The following is a 16,665-nucleotide window of genomic DNA, read 5'->3' as shown; positions in this document are numbered from 1 at the left end:
AGAGGTGAGGAACTCCGGGCTAGGGCGGCTGAGGCTGTGAGGGAGGCGGCCGAGGGTCGACGTCTACGCCATAGGTGTGAGGCGGTGGAGGGTAGCCCGACGCCAGCTCCCAGGCGTCAGAGAGTGGCCTACAGTAGAGCTTCCCTTCTCGCAGCTGGAGAACGGATTGAGAAGGTGCTGGCTGGGCGAAGCTACCGCTCTCTGCCTGGCGGGGATTAAAGGGCCCAGAGTCCAGGGCGTTCCTGGTCACCCCAGTTTACCCGGAGTCTCAGGTCTAAAGACATGACCCGAGAGTGCGCTTCCCCGGCCCCTGGGCCTGGGGCTCCGCTGAGCGGTTCGGTGCTGGCAGAGGCGGCAGTGGTGTTCGTAGTGGTGCTGAGCATCCACGCAGCCGTGTGGGATCGATACTCGTGGTGCGCCGTGGCCCTCGCGGTGCAGGCCTTCTACGTCCAATACAAGTGGGACCGGCTGCTACAGCAGGGAAGCGCTGTCTTCCAGTTTCGAATGTCCGCAAACAGTGGCCTACTGCCCGCCTCGGTGGTCATGCCTTTGCTCGGGCTGGTTATGAAGGAGCGCTGCCAGGCTGCGGGGAACCCATACTTCGAGCGGTTTGGAATTGTGGTGGCGGCCACTGGCATGGCAGTGGCCCTCTTCTCATCGGTACTGGCACTGGGCATCACTCGCCCAGTGCCCACCAACACCTGTGTCATCTCGGGCTTGGCTGGAGGTGTCATCATTTATATCCTGAAGCACTCGCTGAGTGTAGGCGAGGTGATCGAGGTCCTGGAGGTCCTGTTGATCTTTGTCTACCTCAACATGATCCTGCTGTATCTGCTGCCCCGCTGCTTCACCCCTGGAGAGGCTCTGCTGGTACTGGGTGGCATCAGCTTCGTGCTCAACCAGCTCATCAAGCGCTCTCTGACTGTGGTGGAAAGCCAGGGGGACCCCTTGGACTTCTTCCTGCTGGTAGTGGTGGTAGGGATGGTGCTCATGGGCATCTTCTTCAGCACCCTCTTTGTTTTCATGGACTCAGGCACCTGGGCCTCTTCCATCTTCTTCCACCTCATGACCTGTGTACTGGGCCTCGGCGTGGTCCTGCCCTGGCTGCACCGGCTCATCCGCAGGAACCCCCTGCTGTGGCTTTTTCAATTCCTCTTCCAGACAGAGACCCGAGTCTACCTCCTAGCCTACTGGTCTCTGCTGGCCACCTTAGCCTGCCTGGTGGTGCTGTACCAGAATGCCAAGCGGTCATCTTCCGAGTCCAAGAAGCACCAGGCCCCCACCATTGCTCGGAAGTATTTCCACTTCATTGTGGTAGCCACCTACATCCCAGGTATCATCTTGGACCGGCCACTGCTCTACGTGGCCGCCACCGTATGTCTGGCGGTCTTCATCTTCCTAGAGTATGTGCGCTACTTCCGCATCAAGCCCCTGGGCCACACTCTGCGAAGCCTCCTGTCCCTCTTCCTGGACGAACGAGACAGTGGACCGCTCATCCTGACCCACATCTACCTGCTCCTAGGCATGTCTCTTCCCATTTGGTTAGTCCCCAGACCCTGCACACAGAAGGGTAGCCTAGGGGGAGCCAGGGCCCTAGTCCCCTATGCAGGAGTCCTGGCCGTTGGTGTGGGCGACACTGTGGCCTCCATATTCGGCAGCACCATGGGGGAGATCCGCTGGCCTGGAACTAAAAAGACTTTTGAGGGGACCATGACATCTATATTTGCCCAGATCATTTCTGTAGCTCTGATCTTAATCTTCGACAGTGGAGTGGACTTAAACTACAGTTATGCTTGGATTTTGGGGTCCATCAGCACCGTGTCCCTCCTAGAAGCATACACTACGCAGATAGACAATCTCCTTTTGCCTCTCTACCTCCTGATATTGCTGATGGCCTAGGTGCTGTGCAGCAGCCACGAAGGAAACAGGGACATGGGGAAGACAAATGGTCCCCACGGCAGCCAGCCACTTGGGCTTGAAGAGCCAGGAGGGGAGAAGCAGATTTAATTTTTCAGTTGATTGAGATTTAAAATAAAAATCAAAGCACTCCCGGGTTTAGTTTTCCTGATATTTTAAAAAGCAAAAAGGCTTAACCGATAGTGCAACAGCTCAAAGAGCTTGAGTGCGCCATAGGGCCCCCCCTCACCTTGCAGTCCTCGGGGGGGCCGGAGTGGACACTGGAGGCCGTAGGGCAGAGTGGTTAACACTTCAGGTTCTGGTGTCAGACTCATCTGGTCAGAATCCTTGGCTGAACCACTTCTTAACTGTGTGAGTTGCTTAATCACCCTGGGCCTCAATTCTCACGTCTGCAAGATGGGAATAATAAGAGCCTGCACCTCACGGGGTGTCGTGAGGTTCTGGCGAAGTGACGTGTGTGAGGTGACCAGCCCAGAGCCTGCACTTAAGTGCGGAAGTGTCACGTAAGTGAGGGAAAGTGTCATTGTTACCCAAGGCCAGTCCTCATCTCAGCAAAAAGCCAGGCAAACCAAAGGGTTATATGGGTTGTACTTGGAGACCAGAGTGACCCTACTCCCCTGGCTTCATTCAGAGGAGACTACGAGAGGAAAATAGCCAAGTGCATGTGGTTTCTCCCATTTGGGCTAGGAAGAGCTGAAGGGGAGAGATGGGATCTGTTTGTTACATCCCTGGAAGGGCTGGAGGAAGAGGATCCGTCCTGGGCCACCTACCTGTTTCAGCCAACCCCACCCTGCCTCAAGGCCTCTGCTGCCTGGCCGAGTGGTGCTGATGAAGGACAGGCTGGACAGCACAGGGTCCTTGTCAGGGGGTCCCTCCTGAGACCTCTCACCCTCCAGTCACGTCCACACCTGTGTTGGTCTCTTCTCTTGGCGAGAAATTAGAGGCAAGGTGTGGTGAAGTTTACTGAGAGTTCAGGATCGCTCTTCCGGGGCGGGGGGAGGGGGCAGTGCACGCTTCAGCCTTGCTCTCTGGGAGGGCAGAGTCCAGCTCTCCCTGGTTCCCCACCGCATCCCCCAGTGCCAGCACAGCCTGGCACATAGCAGGAACTCGGCAGACCTTCGCTGAATGGATGAACGTTTCCCATCGGTGAGAAGATAGCACAGCAGGTTTCTCAAGGCTGGACCGGGTTCTCCCCACTTGCCACCAGCCTGACAGGGAGGGGCCTAGGCAGGAAGAGGTGAGAACTTGGGCCCACCAAGGCCGGAAGCCAGGAGCCCAGCTCTGGGAGCTTGCTTCTGCCTGAGCGTCACTGCCAAGCCCTTTCCCTCGGAGAGTATTACGACATTGGTTTCGGGCTCAAAGGAGCCTTAACAAACCCTTCCCTTGGCTCAGGCTCCCCGTGACTGCTCGCTGAAGGAGGCAACACCATGTTAGGGTGTAGTGTATATGAGTGCTGGCTTTGCCCCACTGACTCCCTGGGTGGTTTGTTCCCATACAGAGTGGGGGTTGGAAGTCAAGGTCATAAAATCATAAGGCCGCTGAGGCCAGGCAGGTAATGCAATGAAGGAGGACAGGGAAGGGAAGTGGAGAGCACGTGTGCCTGTAAGAAGGCAGCTCCAGCCAGTGGTATGTAGGCTAGACCACAGGCCCCCGGGCTGTTGACCTGCTCATTCAAAGAAGCTTGGAAACCTGAATTGTTACGTGAAATCTCCCAATTTTAAAATGTTGTGGGTTTTTTGTTCGTTTGTTTTAAAATGCCGAGGCCCAGACAAAACAATTCTGCATTGTGAAATCGGCTGGTGGCCCCCAGTTTGCAACCTCTGAGCAGACCCCCGCCAGGCAGGTTTCAGATTTGGTAGTTGTTCCTGCAGCTCTGGGTGCCTGCCAAGCATGTCCAAACAGGAGTGACCTGTGGAGGCCCTCGTCCGGCCCCATGATGGTGCAGGTGGCCAAATGGGCCCAGAGAGAAGGGCCTGGCCTGAGGCCGGAAATCGAGTTGGTCACAGAGCCAGGACCAGAATCTCAGGCTAGATTCCAGGCTCTGGTTTTTTCCCTCCCCAGGAAAGGAGAACTGGGAGCATAGAGGTTAGAAGCACAGGCTCCGGATCCGGCTGACCTCGCCAAACGCCTGAACAGCTGTGGGACTTGGGCAGGTCACTTAACCTTCCCATGTGTCAGCTCCCTCATCTGTAAACAGCACCTACCTGAAAGGGGTGAGGATCCAGTGATAAAGCACAGAAAGCTCTTGGCACCATGAATGCCCACTAAATGTCACTTACTGTTATTAACACCGTGCATACCTCACCGGGCAGGGCTGGGCTACCTGCGATGATTTTCAGCAGGGTTCCCATCTTGAGAGGAAGGCTGCTTGGGAAAGAAGGATCAAGATGCTGCATTTGGAAGTCTTTTTTATTCAGTGTCTCCCACCGTAATGACCAAGAGTTCCATGTGAGAGGGGAGACTACGAGTGAGAAGCCGGCAGAGAAGCAGCCAGAACCCTTTCATGGCCGTGAGGCTGCCTCTAGGGGGAGGTTGTGTTGGGGTCGGGACAGACAGAGACAGATCTCGGGGAAGGCATCCAGCCCAGACTTCTGCTCCTGCCTGCCTGTCTGCACAGACACCAGCAGAAGGAAAGCCCTGGAGGAGAGATGCGAATTCCCCGTTGCAGCTGGGCGGTAGGTTGAGGCGCTGGCGTTGGTGGCCCACAGCTTCTCCCGAGAGGGGGTGGCGTCCCTGCCCTCAGAGGGCCTTTAGGTGTACAGTGGGGGAAAGGGCAGCTCAGCTGTCGGCTGGAGCCTGCAGAGGATGGGGAGAGGACCTCGAGGTGCTAGTAGCACTGCTCCCAGCCTCCAGGACCTCTTCGGGAGCTGTCTGGGGCCCACACACACCCTGCCACCTACCAGTTATCTGGGCTCCAGACCGTGCCAGCAGCCTCCATGAGGTGGAAAGTATAGGCCTGGCGTGAGCAGTCGGAGAAATTCTGCTCACTTTTGTGCACCACTTCTCCGTGGATTAGGATGAGGGCCCCTGGCAGGGACACAGCGAGTCAAAAGCGCACTCGAGGCAGGAAGGGACATGGTGGGCACCCCCTCCCTTAAGTGGTGTCGTGGGCTATTCATCCCCATTCCCATCCCCGGACGCTCAGGGGCCTGGAGTCTGCCCCAGCATCGGAGGCTGTGCTGTTGGACATGGGTTCCCCTGGGGTCAAGTCCCTTCCGCTGTGGCCCGTGCCCTTGGCAAGCCTCAGCAAGGGCATCCACCTCCATGGCATTTGCAGAACCAGACAGAAGCTCTCTGTCCCATGCCAGCCAGCTGGGGCCTCAGCCGGGAATGCAGAGTTGGGGCTCAGTTTCCCTTTTCTAAAAGGAAGGGTGTGCTGACAGCCAGGATTTGTGAGCACTTGTGGTGCACCATCTTACATATGACATCTCACTGGCTTCCCTACTTTATGTTTGGGGAAACTGAGGCTCAGAGAGGTTCAGTCATTTGCTCACAGAGACAGCTGGGAAGTAGCAGGGTCTGGATTCCAGCCTGATCTGGGAGACCCTGCTGTCAACCACACACCTTTCAGACCTCCCAGTGCCCACCCAGCCCTACCTTCCCTCATGCGGTGACTTGCCAGCCCTCAGGTGAGCTGGCTGGTCAGAGCAAGCACAGACCCCCAGGCATGGCCTCCGGGCCCCTCTGCACACCCCCTACCTCTCCGCACCGGTGTGGGCACAAAGAGGCTGTTATCCCGGGCTGGCTCGGTCCCAAGGAAGCTGGTGCCAGGCGCCGAGCCAGCAGGGGCCCGGACCATCCTTCTCGACACTCCACCTGCGGGCCAAGGTGGGGACTTTAGCCTCTCTTTATTCGGGGTCCCTCCCCTGTGGGGGGTGGGGACGAGTGGGCAGGGAGAGGCAGGTGGCCTCACCTGTGTGGGAGCCAGGGATGAACCAGAGGCAGCCATTCTCCAGCGTGGCATCTTCCAAAGCAATCCACACGCCCAGCACCCGGCCCAGAGGCTCCGTATACAGGAAGGAGGCGTCCTGGTGAGGGGAGACTGCAGCAGGCCCGCCTGGGCATGAGGCGCCTGGCCTCACCCCACCTTGGCCTCGTTTCTACTCACTCCGTGGTCCTCCCAGGGCCCTCCAGGCCCAGCCTTCCCATGAGTAGTTAGAATCTCACCGCTTCCTGGCCCGGAGACTCTGGGCAAGAGATTTCACCTCTCAAGCTTCAATTTCCTAAACCATAAAGCAGCCCCAACGATAACCTAAGCTCACGAGGCTGCTGGAGGATTCTGAGACAACGTAGAAGAGTGCTTAGCACAGGGCCTGACGTTGTAATCGCTGCCTGAAAAGCAGCTGCTATCGTTTAATTCCAGCCAGGTAACTCAAGCTGCCGTCCTTAACCAGCGAGAGCACCTCCAGCCACCAGATGGTCCAGTGTAAGCCACCAGTGGTCTAAGACTTGGAAGTTGGGTGTGAAGCGGGAAACGGACCCAGCATCCACATTGTAAACATCCCCTGCGTGATGCTGGGGCCCAGGCAGGATGGAGAACCGCTGAACAGAGGACCTTAGTCTGTAACAACAAGAGGGTGCTAGTCTCGCCTCATCCCTTCCTGGGGAACTGTGTGCTTTCTAAGCACCAAAGTTTAAGTCAGACTTTGACAATCCAGACAGTGTCCAGATGAAGGTGTCCTAATGGTGGGGGCCCCAAAACATTTGGAGGAGTAATGGCTGAAGGAGCTGGGGGTGCTGGACTGAGCAGAGAAGGCTCAGGGAGAGGATGGCCATCCCTTCAGGAGACTGTCCTCAGGCTGGATGGTGGGGAGGAAGGGGCCTCACAAGGGGAATGACTTGAGCTCATGTCAGGAAAGGAAGAGCTGCCTGTACGGGTGGTGAGCCCTCTGTCACTGGAGGTATTTGAGAGAAGTGGATCATCACCCATGAGGGAGGCTGGAAAGGGTATCTGGGTATCCAGGGGCTTTGTAGTCAGATCAGCAGTTTCTATGCTGAATCAGTCCTGCAGGGAACTTGGTAAAATACAGATTCCCAGGACCTTGCCACCCTCCTGACTCAAGATCTCAGGGAATGGGGCCCAGGAATCTGTGTTTTTAACCAGCAAGGAGTCGCTGCCAGGTTTGGGAACCACTGGGTCAAGGGCTCCAGGACACCCCCCTCCACCCTCCCACCCCCCACCCCCCGCATCCACTCTTTCAGGAAGCAGCAGAAGATGGCTTCTCCTCCGCTGGCCCAGGCTCTTGTCTACGGACGTCTTGGCAGGCGCCTTCCCTCCCTCTGGAGACCTGACAACCACTAAAGTCCCAGATCTCCTGCCGGGGCCTTTGCTGGCCCCCCAGCCTGCTCTTGGCTCACCTTCGCCGCCCAAGTGAGGTTGCTGCAGGAGAGAGGAGGGGCCGGGTGAGGCCAGGGAGAGCGGGGAGGGGCAGGGGCTGCCCTGAGTCCTCCGAGTAGGATGCTCTTCCCCCCGCCACAGGTGTTTATCAGCGAGGCTTCCAGGTCAGCACCCAGCTATCGAGCACCTACTATGTGCCAGGCCCAGGAGGGCTGCAAAGAGAAAAGCCACCCTGTCTGGCAGGGAGCTCCCAGTCTGAGCACACACGTCCCTAACGAGAACACAAGGCAGAAGTGAGGGGCAGTGGGAGAGGCTGGGGCCCAGGCCAGCGATTAAGCCTCTGGGCTCCAGGATCAGAGATGTGTCCTCTCTTCCCAAGGGCATTGGAAGGCTTTCTGGAGGAGGTGGCACTGGGCTGGGCCTTGAAAGCTGGGAGCAGAGCATTTCAATAGCCAACAAAGGGAGGAGGCAGCCCCGGGATCCCCTTTCCTTCCACGGCACCCTAACTGAGCCCCAGCTAAGTGCCAGACACTCTAACCAGAGGAGACCCGGTTTTCACGTTCTCCCGCCAACTTAATAATACTTCCTCAGGGAGGCAGCTTGCGGCCCTTGTAAGGAAGGGCTTGGTATGAGCACTGTGCCCATTTTACAGAGGGTAAATGGAGGCCTGGGGAGGACGGGGAGCTCACCTTAAAGATATACATGCTCTGCACCACCACAGGCATCCGGAGGCCCAGACTTCTGGCCAAAGCCTGGAAGGGGGCAGAGGTCACATGGCCAGCCCTCCCACACTCACATATGGCCCACCGGCCCACCCTCACCGACACCTCTGCTCACCTGCACCTTGGGGGAGTGTGTGACACACCTGAAGACAGGGTCATGGGCGTGCAGAGCTGCGGGACAGAGGTGGGCTGAAGAGTCAGTCCCCAGTCCCCATGCATCCCTCCCACGCCTAGGCCTGGGCACCCAGGGTCAGGCCTCGCTTTGATATTCTCACCTATTTTCTGTGCATTAAGCTTTCTGCTTGCTTATAACTGAGAAATGGGCCCCACAGATGCCTTCACCTGACCTATGACCTTATTCTTGACCTTCTAGCCCTGACTGGCCGCCCTCCAGAGGACCAAGGACTCCAAGGGACCCATCACTTGGTAGCAGTTTTGGTACTGCCGCTTGCTCTGTCGGACTCTGAGCACCGATTTCTCTCCTTTAAGCCTTAGTTTCCTCCTGTGTACAATGGGATCAGCCCTGCCTCCTGGGCTGCCATAGGACTCCATGGGCTAATGCGTGTGCGAGCACAGCCCAGGGCCAGGTACAGAACAGTCACTCTTCTCATTATTCACTACTGTTGTTATTACAAAAAGTGAGGGTTGAACGTATTTAATGCCACTGAATTGTATACTTCAAAATGGTTACGATGGTAAATTTTCTATTATATGTATTTTACCACAATTTGTAAAAAAAAGCAAAGCTACCATGATATAACTTCATGTTTAAAAATCAGTCTACAAGATAAATTATAAGGGTTGTTTTTGTTTTTGTTTTTCTTGCCACATCACGCGCCTTGTGGGATTTTAGCTTCCTGACCAGGGATCGAACTCAGGCCCTCGGCAGTGAGAGCACGGAGTCTTAACCATTGGACCGCCAGGGAACTCCCTACAAAATAACTATAATGCACGATCCTGAAAAAAAAGAAAAAAAAGAGGGTTTCCTAGCTTGGTTTAGGGGTCTTGGAACAGGGACCTTGTCAACATGTTTGGTGTTCCTTAAGAAGCCTTCAGGGAGCAATGGGACCCAGAATCCCCACATACCTGGGGCCTGAATCATACACAGGCCCGGCAGGAGAGAGTTGAGGAGCCTGCACACACCCATCTGCACGGGGCGGGGGGCTCAAATGGACCCCTCTTCCCAGGGATACAGTGGCAGTGTCATGTGATTAGCCTCGTAAGATGCAGGAGAGCAGGGCCCAAGAAGGACCCTGCACCCAGAAATGCCATTTGTTGGGCTACTACCTTAACGTGTGCTTTGGGGGATGGCCCCCAAACTCTTCAGACCTCAGTTTCTCTCCAGCCCCTGCTTACCATGGCCAATTTTGTTGATGGATTTCTCCGGAGGGACCAGGAAATTTCCTGTGGCACAAGGGACAGGTCAAGCTGGAAGGACTGGAGTCCAGCCACCCCCACCTCTAGGGCCCCAGTTCCAAACCTTTCTCATCAAAGACGCCTTTCTCAAAGAAGAACCGAATCTTGTCGCCGCTGCTCAAGAAATAGTCTGTGCTGCCCTGTGGAGAGGGGACAACAGAGGGGCTGAGAGAGCATCAGGGGGTCCCAGGTGGGCCTGGCAGAGAAGGAAGAGGATTCAGATGCTTCCCACCCCACAGAGCTGCAGACGCCTCTGAGGAACCCCAAGGACCTGGAAGCACAGCCAGAAGCTACAAGCATGGAATTTCTTAGAAACCTCTAAATAAATCACATGACTCATACTCCATAATGGCATGAAACACAGGTACTAGATCAAACACGCCTGGTTCCCAGGGAGCCTTGGGCCACTTGTTTTACCTCTCAAAGCCTCAGTTTCCTCATCTGTAAAAGGGGAATAATAATAGAACTGACCTCCCTGGACTGTTGGAGGCTTCAGGTTCAGGTAGAGGTTGAATCTTATAGAAGTTGAGAACACAGACCCTGGAGCTAGAATACTTGGGTTCAAATCCCAGCTCTGCCACTAACTGACTGTGATCACAACCACATTACTGAACCTCTCCAGGCTTAGTTTCCTCATAAAATATAGAGGCTATTAATGGCACCTATCTCATAGGGTGTTGTAGGGATTATGAATCAGTATATATAAGGCATATAAGAACAGTCCTTGGAATGTGGTGTCATGTGAATATCTCCCTTTATTATTATTATTACTACTGCTGCTAAATAGAAAACACCCAGCAAGGACATGGCTAAATGCTCAATAAACATAAGCTATTACTAATCCTGTTCTTTTATCTTAATAACCTCTCCTTGTTAATTTTATTGATTTTTTTTTTTTTTGACCACACCCTGTGGCTTCTGGGATCTCAGTTCCCCGACCAGGGATCAAACCCGGGCCGCAGCGATGACAGTGCCGAATCCTAACCACTAGGCCACCAGGGAACTCCCTTCTTGTTAATTTTAATATCATGTTTTAAATTTCTTAGCAGCACATGAAAGTGATGCTCCAGGGACTTCCCTGGTGGTCCAGTGGTTGAGAGAATCCACCTTCCAGTGCAGGGGACGCGGGCTCGATCCCTGGTTGGGGAACTAAGATCCCACATGCTGCAGGGCAACTAAGCCCGCATGCTCTAGAGCTCGAGTGCCACAACTAAGACCCGATGCAGCCAAACACATAAATAAATAAATAAATAAATAAATAAATATTTAATTAAAAAAAAAGAAGAAAATGATGCTCCAGGGAGATGCCCCATGCTTTCCTTGTGGCTTTAGCCACCTACGATCACCATATATTATCTTCCTTCATGGTGACGTAAGTACAGTTTGAGTGTCACCGATGACCCTACCTGGGTTCCCATATGGCACAGCCCCAGCACTCCCTCAACTGCACACATCTGCTGTCACAGTGCCTTGCGTGGCTCAACTCAGTGACCTGTCTGGCCCTTTCCATACCCTTCCCGCTGAAAACTAAAAGTTTTTATTCAACATTCTTAACTCCTCTGCACTAGCAGGGAAACAAGTCTGGGAAGCATAACTGATAATAATAATAAAGACGGTGACGCTACACGCGTGTCAAAGATTTTTACTTAACTCAGTAATTCACAAGGGAACCAGAAACATGTTGAAAGGAGAATTCCGAGAAACACACAAATATAGGCAATAAGAAACGCTGAAATGAATTTACATATCAATGCAAAACTGAATCTATCCACAAGGGCAATAACTGCATCCTGCCGGGCCCAGTTCATACCCATTTCTATGGACGAGTATCATGTGAGTTATTATCAGTTCTATATAACTTACAGAGTTGTATAATAACTCAAAAACAATGAAAGGTGCTGGTAAGCTGGATCGGAGCACTACTAGACAGGACACCGCCAATATTTTTTTCATTTTTAGGGATTTCCCTGGTGGTGCAGTGGTTAAGAATCTGCCTGCCAATGCAGGGGACACGGGTTCGAGCCCTGGTCCAGGAAGATCCCAAATGCCGCGGAGCAACTAAGCCCGTGAGCCACAACTACTGAGCCTGCGCTCTAGAGCCCGCGAGCCACAACTACTGAAGCCCGCGTGCCTAGCGCCCATGCTCCGCAACAAGAGAAGCCACCGCAATGAGAAGCCTGTGCACCTCAACGAAGAGTAGTCCCTGCTCACCGCAACTAGAGAAAGCCTGCGCGCTGCAACGAAGACCCAACGCAGCCAAAAATTAATTAATTATTTAAAAACCCATTTCAAAGTCTTTCACAGTATCAGTAGTGAATATTGAGGGTTTACTGAATACCAGTGCAGCCAAATGAAACCGACTGTTTGGAGGAAAGTGTCATTCTGTAACCCTTTTTCTTTCTGAAGTCCCCATTCTCTGGGTTGCAAGCCTTCTAGTCATTGTAATTCCCTTTATGCCCACCAGATGGCAGAAGCTCCTTGCCATGAGTAAGCGTGAGCCCCATTACTGAGCCTGGACCACAGCTTTGGCTTGGGGGCCCAGCCGCAGGCAGGCTCATAAATTCAGCCTATGAAGGGTTAAGAGAACTGTGTGGGAGAACCCCTGGGCCTCAACTTACCCATCTCAAGCTGTACTGAGTCCTAGTAGGTCACTGGGGGAAACAAGCAGTTCCTTGTCTCATTGGGGGATGACTTACCCAGGTGGGCCCATCAGAATCGCTTGGCTCATGCCGGCTTGCTGGCCACAAAGAGGTCCTTTGTGGCAGGAAAACTTCTAAGAAAGTACAGCAGGGCAGTGACAGCATGTACTTGGTATCAGGCAGATCTGGGTTCAAATTCTGACCCTATCAGTTACTAATTGTGTAGTTTGGGGCAAGTGAGCTGAGCCTCATTTACCCCACCTGTGTAATGGGGGCAATAATGCTGACCTCATAAATTCGTAGTAGGGAGTGAAGGAAATACGCATATAAGACACTTAGCCTGGAGCCCGGCCCACAGTAAGCTTGGGGCCTGATTCGTTACCAGCATGAGCCCATGGGTCTTGGGGTCCTAACCTTTCCAGGCTGCTGCGCTGGCTGGGGACTGAGCCACCCATCAAAGACCAAATCTCATTCTTACCTGCTCCAGGCACCTACCTGGGCTCTCAGCTGCTCCTCCTCCTGGGTGGAAAATTCCGTGCGACAGTGGAGAGGGACATCCATCTCAGCCAGTATCTCGCCAATCCTCCGTTGCATGGCCACACACTCGTCAGCAGACCAGAATCCTTCCAGCACCAGGAATCCATCCTCCCGAAACTGCAGGCAGGAAGCAGACTCAGGCTTCTTTCTCCCTGCCCTCAAACGCTCTTGATGAGAACTGATTTGACCCTACCCCAAACCATAAGCCGTGTGGAGGCAGGACAAAGCATCCTGTTCATTGCTCTGCCCCCCTCCCTGGCGATGGTGTCCAGCGCCCAGTGAAGAGCAATCAGTGTTGGCTGCTTGAATGAAGGAAGGGGAAGTGGAAGGGGAGGTGTCCCCGCCCTAACCTTCCAGGGAATACAACCTCATTCATTTATTCAGCTAATATTGGCTGAGCATCTACCGTGCACCAGACATGGTTTTGGGAGCTGGAGATTCAGTCATGAGCAAGCCAGCCATGATGCTTGCCTCTCAGAACTTAGTCTAGGGAAGGAGATGGATATCAAACAAACCAGCACACAGGTGAACTTATCACACAAAGTATGGTTTATCTACCTGAAATACAAAACAGCTGATAGAAAAATATTTATTGGCATGGGAATGTGTTCCACACATATTGTGAGTTTAAAAAAAAAAAAAGCCAACTACAAATCAGTATCCTAATTTGTGAGAACCTGGGCAAGTGCTTTCCCCTCTCTGACTCTCAGGCTATCAGATGGGGAGCACAGTGGTTTCTCCTTTATGAAACATATAGCAAGCAAGCAAGCAATCGGCGACAGCTTTTGTGTATTGTGATGGACCTTTTATTTTATTTATTTGGCCCCCCAGCGCAGCTTGTGGAATCTAAGTTCCCCAACCAGGGATTGAACCCGTGCCCTCTGCAGTGGAAGTGCGGAGTCCTAACCACTGGACCGCCAGGGAAGTCCCCTGAAACTTTTAGAGAGTCAAGGGCTGTATGCCAAAATATTGTCTCAGCATAGGAATCCATAGGTGGGTTTAAATTTTCTTTTTTGAGCTTTCCTGTATTTTTTTGCATTTTCCTCTTGCCATCAGGAACAAACAACAAGAGTCATGTTTTTTAAAAGTCTCCGTCGCTGTGATTCCCATGGGTTAGCCTTTTCGGGTCTGAACGCGCCCACCGGGTGGTTGCCCGGCCACCCGCCCCGCGCTAGAGGTGGGTTGTGGGTAGGGTGGGGCGGGTGGATCCGCCCCTCGTCGGCCCCGCCTCTTCCCAGACCCCCGCCCCCGCCCCCAGTTCACAGGATCCTGTGTTTTCTTCTGGTTTCTTCACGCAAACATTCCCACCCCAACCGCGGTGCGTTGGCCTGAATGGCCCCTGGCTGTGTGTGCAGAAGTTAGGGGTCATGGCTGTGAACCGACCACTCTGGGATTCAGTTTCCTCTTCTGAAAAACGTAAGGGGGTGGGTCGAGTTCCCCGGGACTACTCCAAGTCCGGAGGGGCCCCCCACATTTACCTGACCCTCGGGGTACCCACCCAGCAGGGCCCTACCTTCTGGAGCTGTGAGGGGCTCAGGTAGGCCATGAGGACGAGGCAGGGCGCACGGGTGGCTCTGCGGCTGTGCCTGAGGCTGGAGAGGAGAAAGGTCAGGAGGGGAGAGTGGCCAGAGCCTGAGAGGCCCAGGAGGATTTAACCCTTCCCTGCCCAGAGAAAACCGAATCCTGGCCTTCAGCTCCTCCCCGCCCCCCATCCAGAGAAAACCCATTCCCGGCCCCCAACACACCCACCCCACCCCCTCTCACTTCTGTCCTTGGGTGGGGCCCTTGTCTCTGCCCCACACCCTGGGTCCATCCCCCCAGCTAATCCAGGATTAGCCATTTCTGATCTCCTACAAGATCTTTAACTGCCTCCTTGCAGTTTCTTTGCAGAAACCACTCCCGGCTGGCTGTTTCCGAGGTGCCCAGAAGTTGTGTCCTAGGAGTGTCTGGGCAGGCAGGAGGACACCCGAGTCCCTGCCCAGGTGCCACAACTAATTGTAACCTCCAACCCATATCTGCCCCTGGGTCGAGGCAGGGTTAGAAAGTGCCCAGGCCACCAGCAGCAGCATCTGGGTGGGATGGGATGCAAGGTGGGTCTGGGGGCACACACATCAGACTCTGAGCTCTGCATTCCAAAGGTGGAAGAGGGCTTCAGAGGATTGCCTGGGCCCCCGCCCCTGCCCCCCAAGCTCCGATCCCCTGGGACTCTCTAGGTCCTGAAGGGATTACAGATCTGTCTGCAGCTCAGAGGAAGAGAGAAGATAAGGGGGGATCTTAGAAAGGGGAAGGGGCTAGAGCGGGGGCCTGGGTTTTCAAAATGAGGGCGAGGGAAGCCATGGTTCCTGTTCCCCACCCCCAGGCCCAAGATGCTGGTGCCTGAGGCCGGCTGGCACAGCGGAGGCCGCGGTCAGAACACCCACCCTTCCAACCAGCCCTGCTCGGCAGCTGACGGGGCCGTTCTGGCTGCGGCTTCTGAAACCCAGCCGCCACTGGCCTTCCCTGAAATGATGCTTTCTGAATGGCGAAGGGACAGAGTGTCTCAGGAGCGAGCGTGGGGACACTGCTCAGCCCTCAGGAGCCTTGGCCCTAAGTCAAGTCGTGTTTTCTGCGCCACCGCACTGGGAGTATAGCTGCTTGGTCCCTGCTTCCCAAGAGCAGAGAGCCAGGGGAGGGGAGAGCCCCGGCAGGCTCCTGAGGCTGGAGGGTGAAGAGGTTCCCAGGGGACAGGCCGGGTGAGGAAGACAGGTGGAAGACAGAACCCTTTGGGGAAATACAGCCAATACTCAAGGCAGGGAGCGATCCCAGCTGTCCTGGCCCCTTCCCAACAGATCCAGAGAGACACCTGCCATGTGCCAGGAACACAGTGAGGGTCCAGTAGTGCTGGGCTAGCAACTCCTCGGGGAACCCCCATCCAAGGCTTACATCCACACCCGGGCCTTACTTTCCCCATCTGTGCTTTGGGGATAACAGAAGTACCTCCTGGGCACTTGGAAAGTGCCCACTGGCTGTTCACCGTATGTTAGCAGGAGCTGTTCTCGGTGGAATGTGCGGGTATTTTTACTTTACTTTTTGAACTTCCCCAAGTTTTCCAAACTGCTGTTATCATCAGAGAAAAGGCCACCAGTGTGGTTTTAAATGGAGTGAAGAGCCCTGAGTTGGGGGGAGGCGGGGGGACGGCTGGGCCTCCCACGACTTGTTCATTCATTCCACTCAGGCTTTGGGAAGTGGGTGGGTGGTGTTTCCACATTGCTTTTTTTTTCCAAAAGCTAACCAGCTCCAGATCCGGTGCTTGGGCCACCCCAAGCCTGAGGCAGGGCAGCGGGCACTGGTGGGGAGGTACCAGACCAGACAGGAGAGGAAGACCTCTACTCTCGAGATAAAGGAGGGTGTTCTAGGGGGTTGCCCAGCCCAGCTGCTTGGCCTCCCAGTCAAAAATCCCACGACAGAGGCAGAAGAGAGAGGGACTCTTGACTCACTTCTGAGGTCACCTGGGGGGTCAAAGTCCCATGTAGGGAGGAAGGACAGACTCTGGTGTGTCCCAGAGGAGGTGCCCAAGCAGCAGGTAAGGACTCATTGTTAAGGCCAAGGTCTGACACAATGGCCTTTTTTTTTTTTTTTGCGGTATGCGGGCCTCTCACTGTTGTGGCCTCTCCCGTTGCGGAGCACAGGCTCCGGACACACAGGCTCGGCGGCCATGGCTCACGGGCCCAGCCGCTCCGCGGCATGTGGGATCTTCCCGGACCGGGGCACAAACACGCGTCCCCTGCATCGGCAGGCGGACTCTCAACCACTGCGCCACCAGGGAAGCCCCCCACAACGACCTTTTTTCTTCACCAAAAGACCCCTGCCCCAGGACCCACGTTGGCCCAGCACAAGCCTTGCTGGGCCAGGAGGAAGATAGATCATTTATTCATTTCCAGGAGCCAGGCCCTCTGCTAAAAACTCCACCTACCAGCAAAATTATCACAAAGCTGAGTAAGCCCCAGAACAATCCTGATTTTATAAATGAGGAAACCGAGGGTCCACATCAAATAAATGGCAGAGCTAGAATCCGAAGACAACTCTGCCCATCTCCCCCAGCCTCTGCCCTTGACCC

General features: G+C 54.6%; 2 protein-coding genes across 9 annotated transcripts in view; one reads left to right on the top strand and one right to left on the bottom strand.

Moving 5' to 3' along the window:
* The first annotated feature begins 20 nt into the window (after positions 1–20).
* On the top strand, positions 21–2,053 carry DOLK (dolichol kinase). The gene has a single exon (XM_022578513.3). It carries the CDS (start codon positions 283–285, stop codon positions 1,897–1,899), a length of 1,617 nt encoding a protein of 538 aa, XP_022434221.1. The 5' UTR covers positions 21–282; the 3' UTR covers positions 1,900–2,053.
* Positions 2,054–4,308: 2,255 nt separating this feature from the next.
* The window catches only part of PHYHD1 (phytanoyl-CoA dioxygenase domain containing 1), a 39,304-nt gene continuing 26,947 nt past the window's right edge, over positions 4,309–16,665 (bottom strand). Inside the window, exons 3-13 of one of the 8 annotated variants that reach the window (XM_089913826.1) lie at positions 14,083–14,161; positions 12,528–12,686; positions 9,458–9,533; positions 9,334–9,381; positions 8,093–8,148; positions 7,945–8,007; positions 7,276–7,297; positions 5,831–5,959; positions 5,617–5,733; positions 4,818–4,944; positions 4,309–4,665 (exon numbers count right to left, since the gene is read on the bottom strand). In XM_089913826.1, the coding sequence (XP_089769952.1) occupies positions 4,419–4,665; positions 4,818–4,944; positions 5,617–5,733; positions 5,831–5,959; positions 7,276–7,297; positions 7,945–8,007; positions 8,093–8,148; positions 9,334–9,381; positions 9,458–9,533; positions 12,528–12,686; positions 14,083–14,161 (1,123 nt within the window). In that variant the 3' untranslated portion in view covers positions 4,309–4,418. Of the gene's footprint in view, positions 4,714–4,817; positions 5,960–7,275; positions 7,298–7,944; positions 8,008–8,092; positions 8,149–9,333; positions 9,382–9,457; positions 9,534–12,527; positions 12,687–14,082; positions 14,162–16,665 lie in introns of those variants that run through there. The other 7 variants (XM_089913829.1, XM_089913827.1, XM_089913830.1 and 4 more) reach the window with 7 other exon arrangements.

The sequence above is a fragment of the Delphinapterus leucas genome, chromosome 6, assembly GCF_059928025.1.
Source record: "Delphinapterus leucas isolate spDelLeu-1000000601 "Yukka" chromosome 6, BTC_Dleu_Yukka2, whole genome shotgun sequence".
In the NCBI taxonomy this organism is placed as follows: domain Eukaryota; kingdom Metazoa; phylum Chordata; class Mammalia; order Artiodactyla; family Monodontidae; genus Delphinapterus; species Delphinapterus leucas.
The sequence above is the reverse complement of the archived record's forward strand: the minus strand, read 5'-3'. Positions and strand labels throughout refer to the sequence as shown.

Bases quoted from the DNA above. Each gene is read 5' to 3' on its own strand.
- DOLK (XM_022578513.3), top strand. From the start codon at position 283: ATGACCCGAGAGTGCGCTTCCCCGGCCCCTGGGCCTGGGGCTCCGCTG.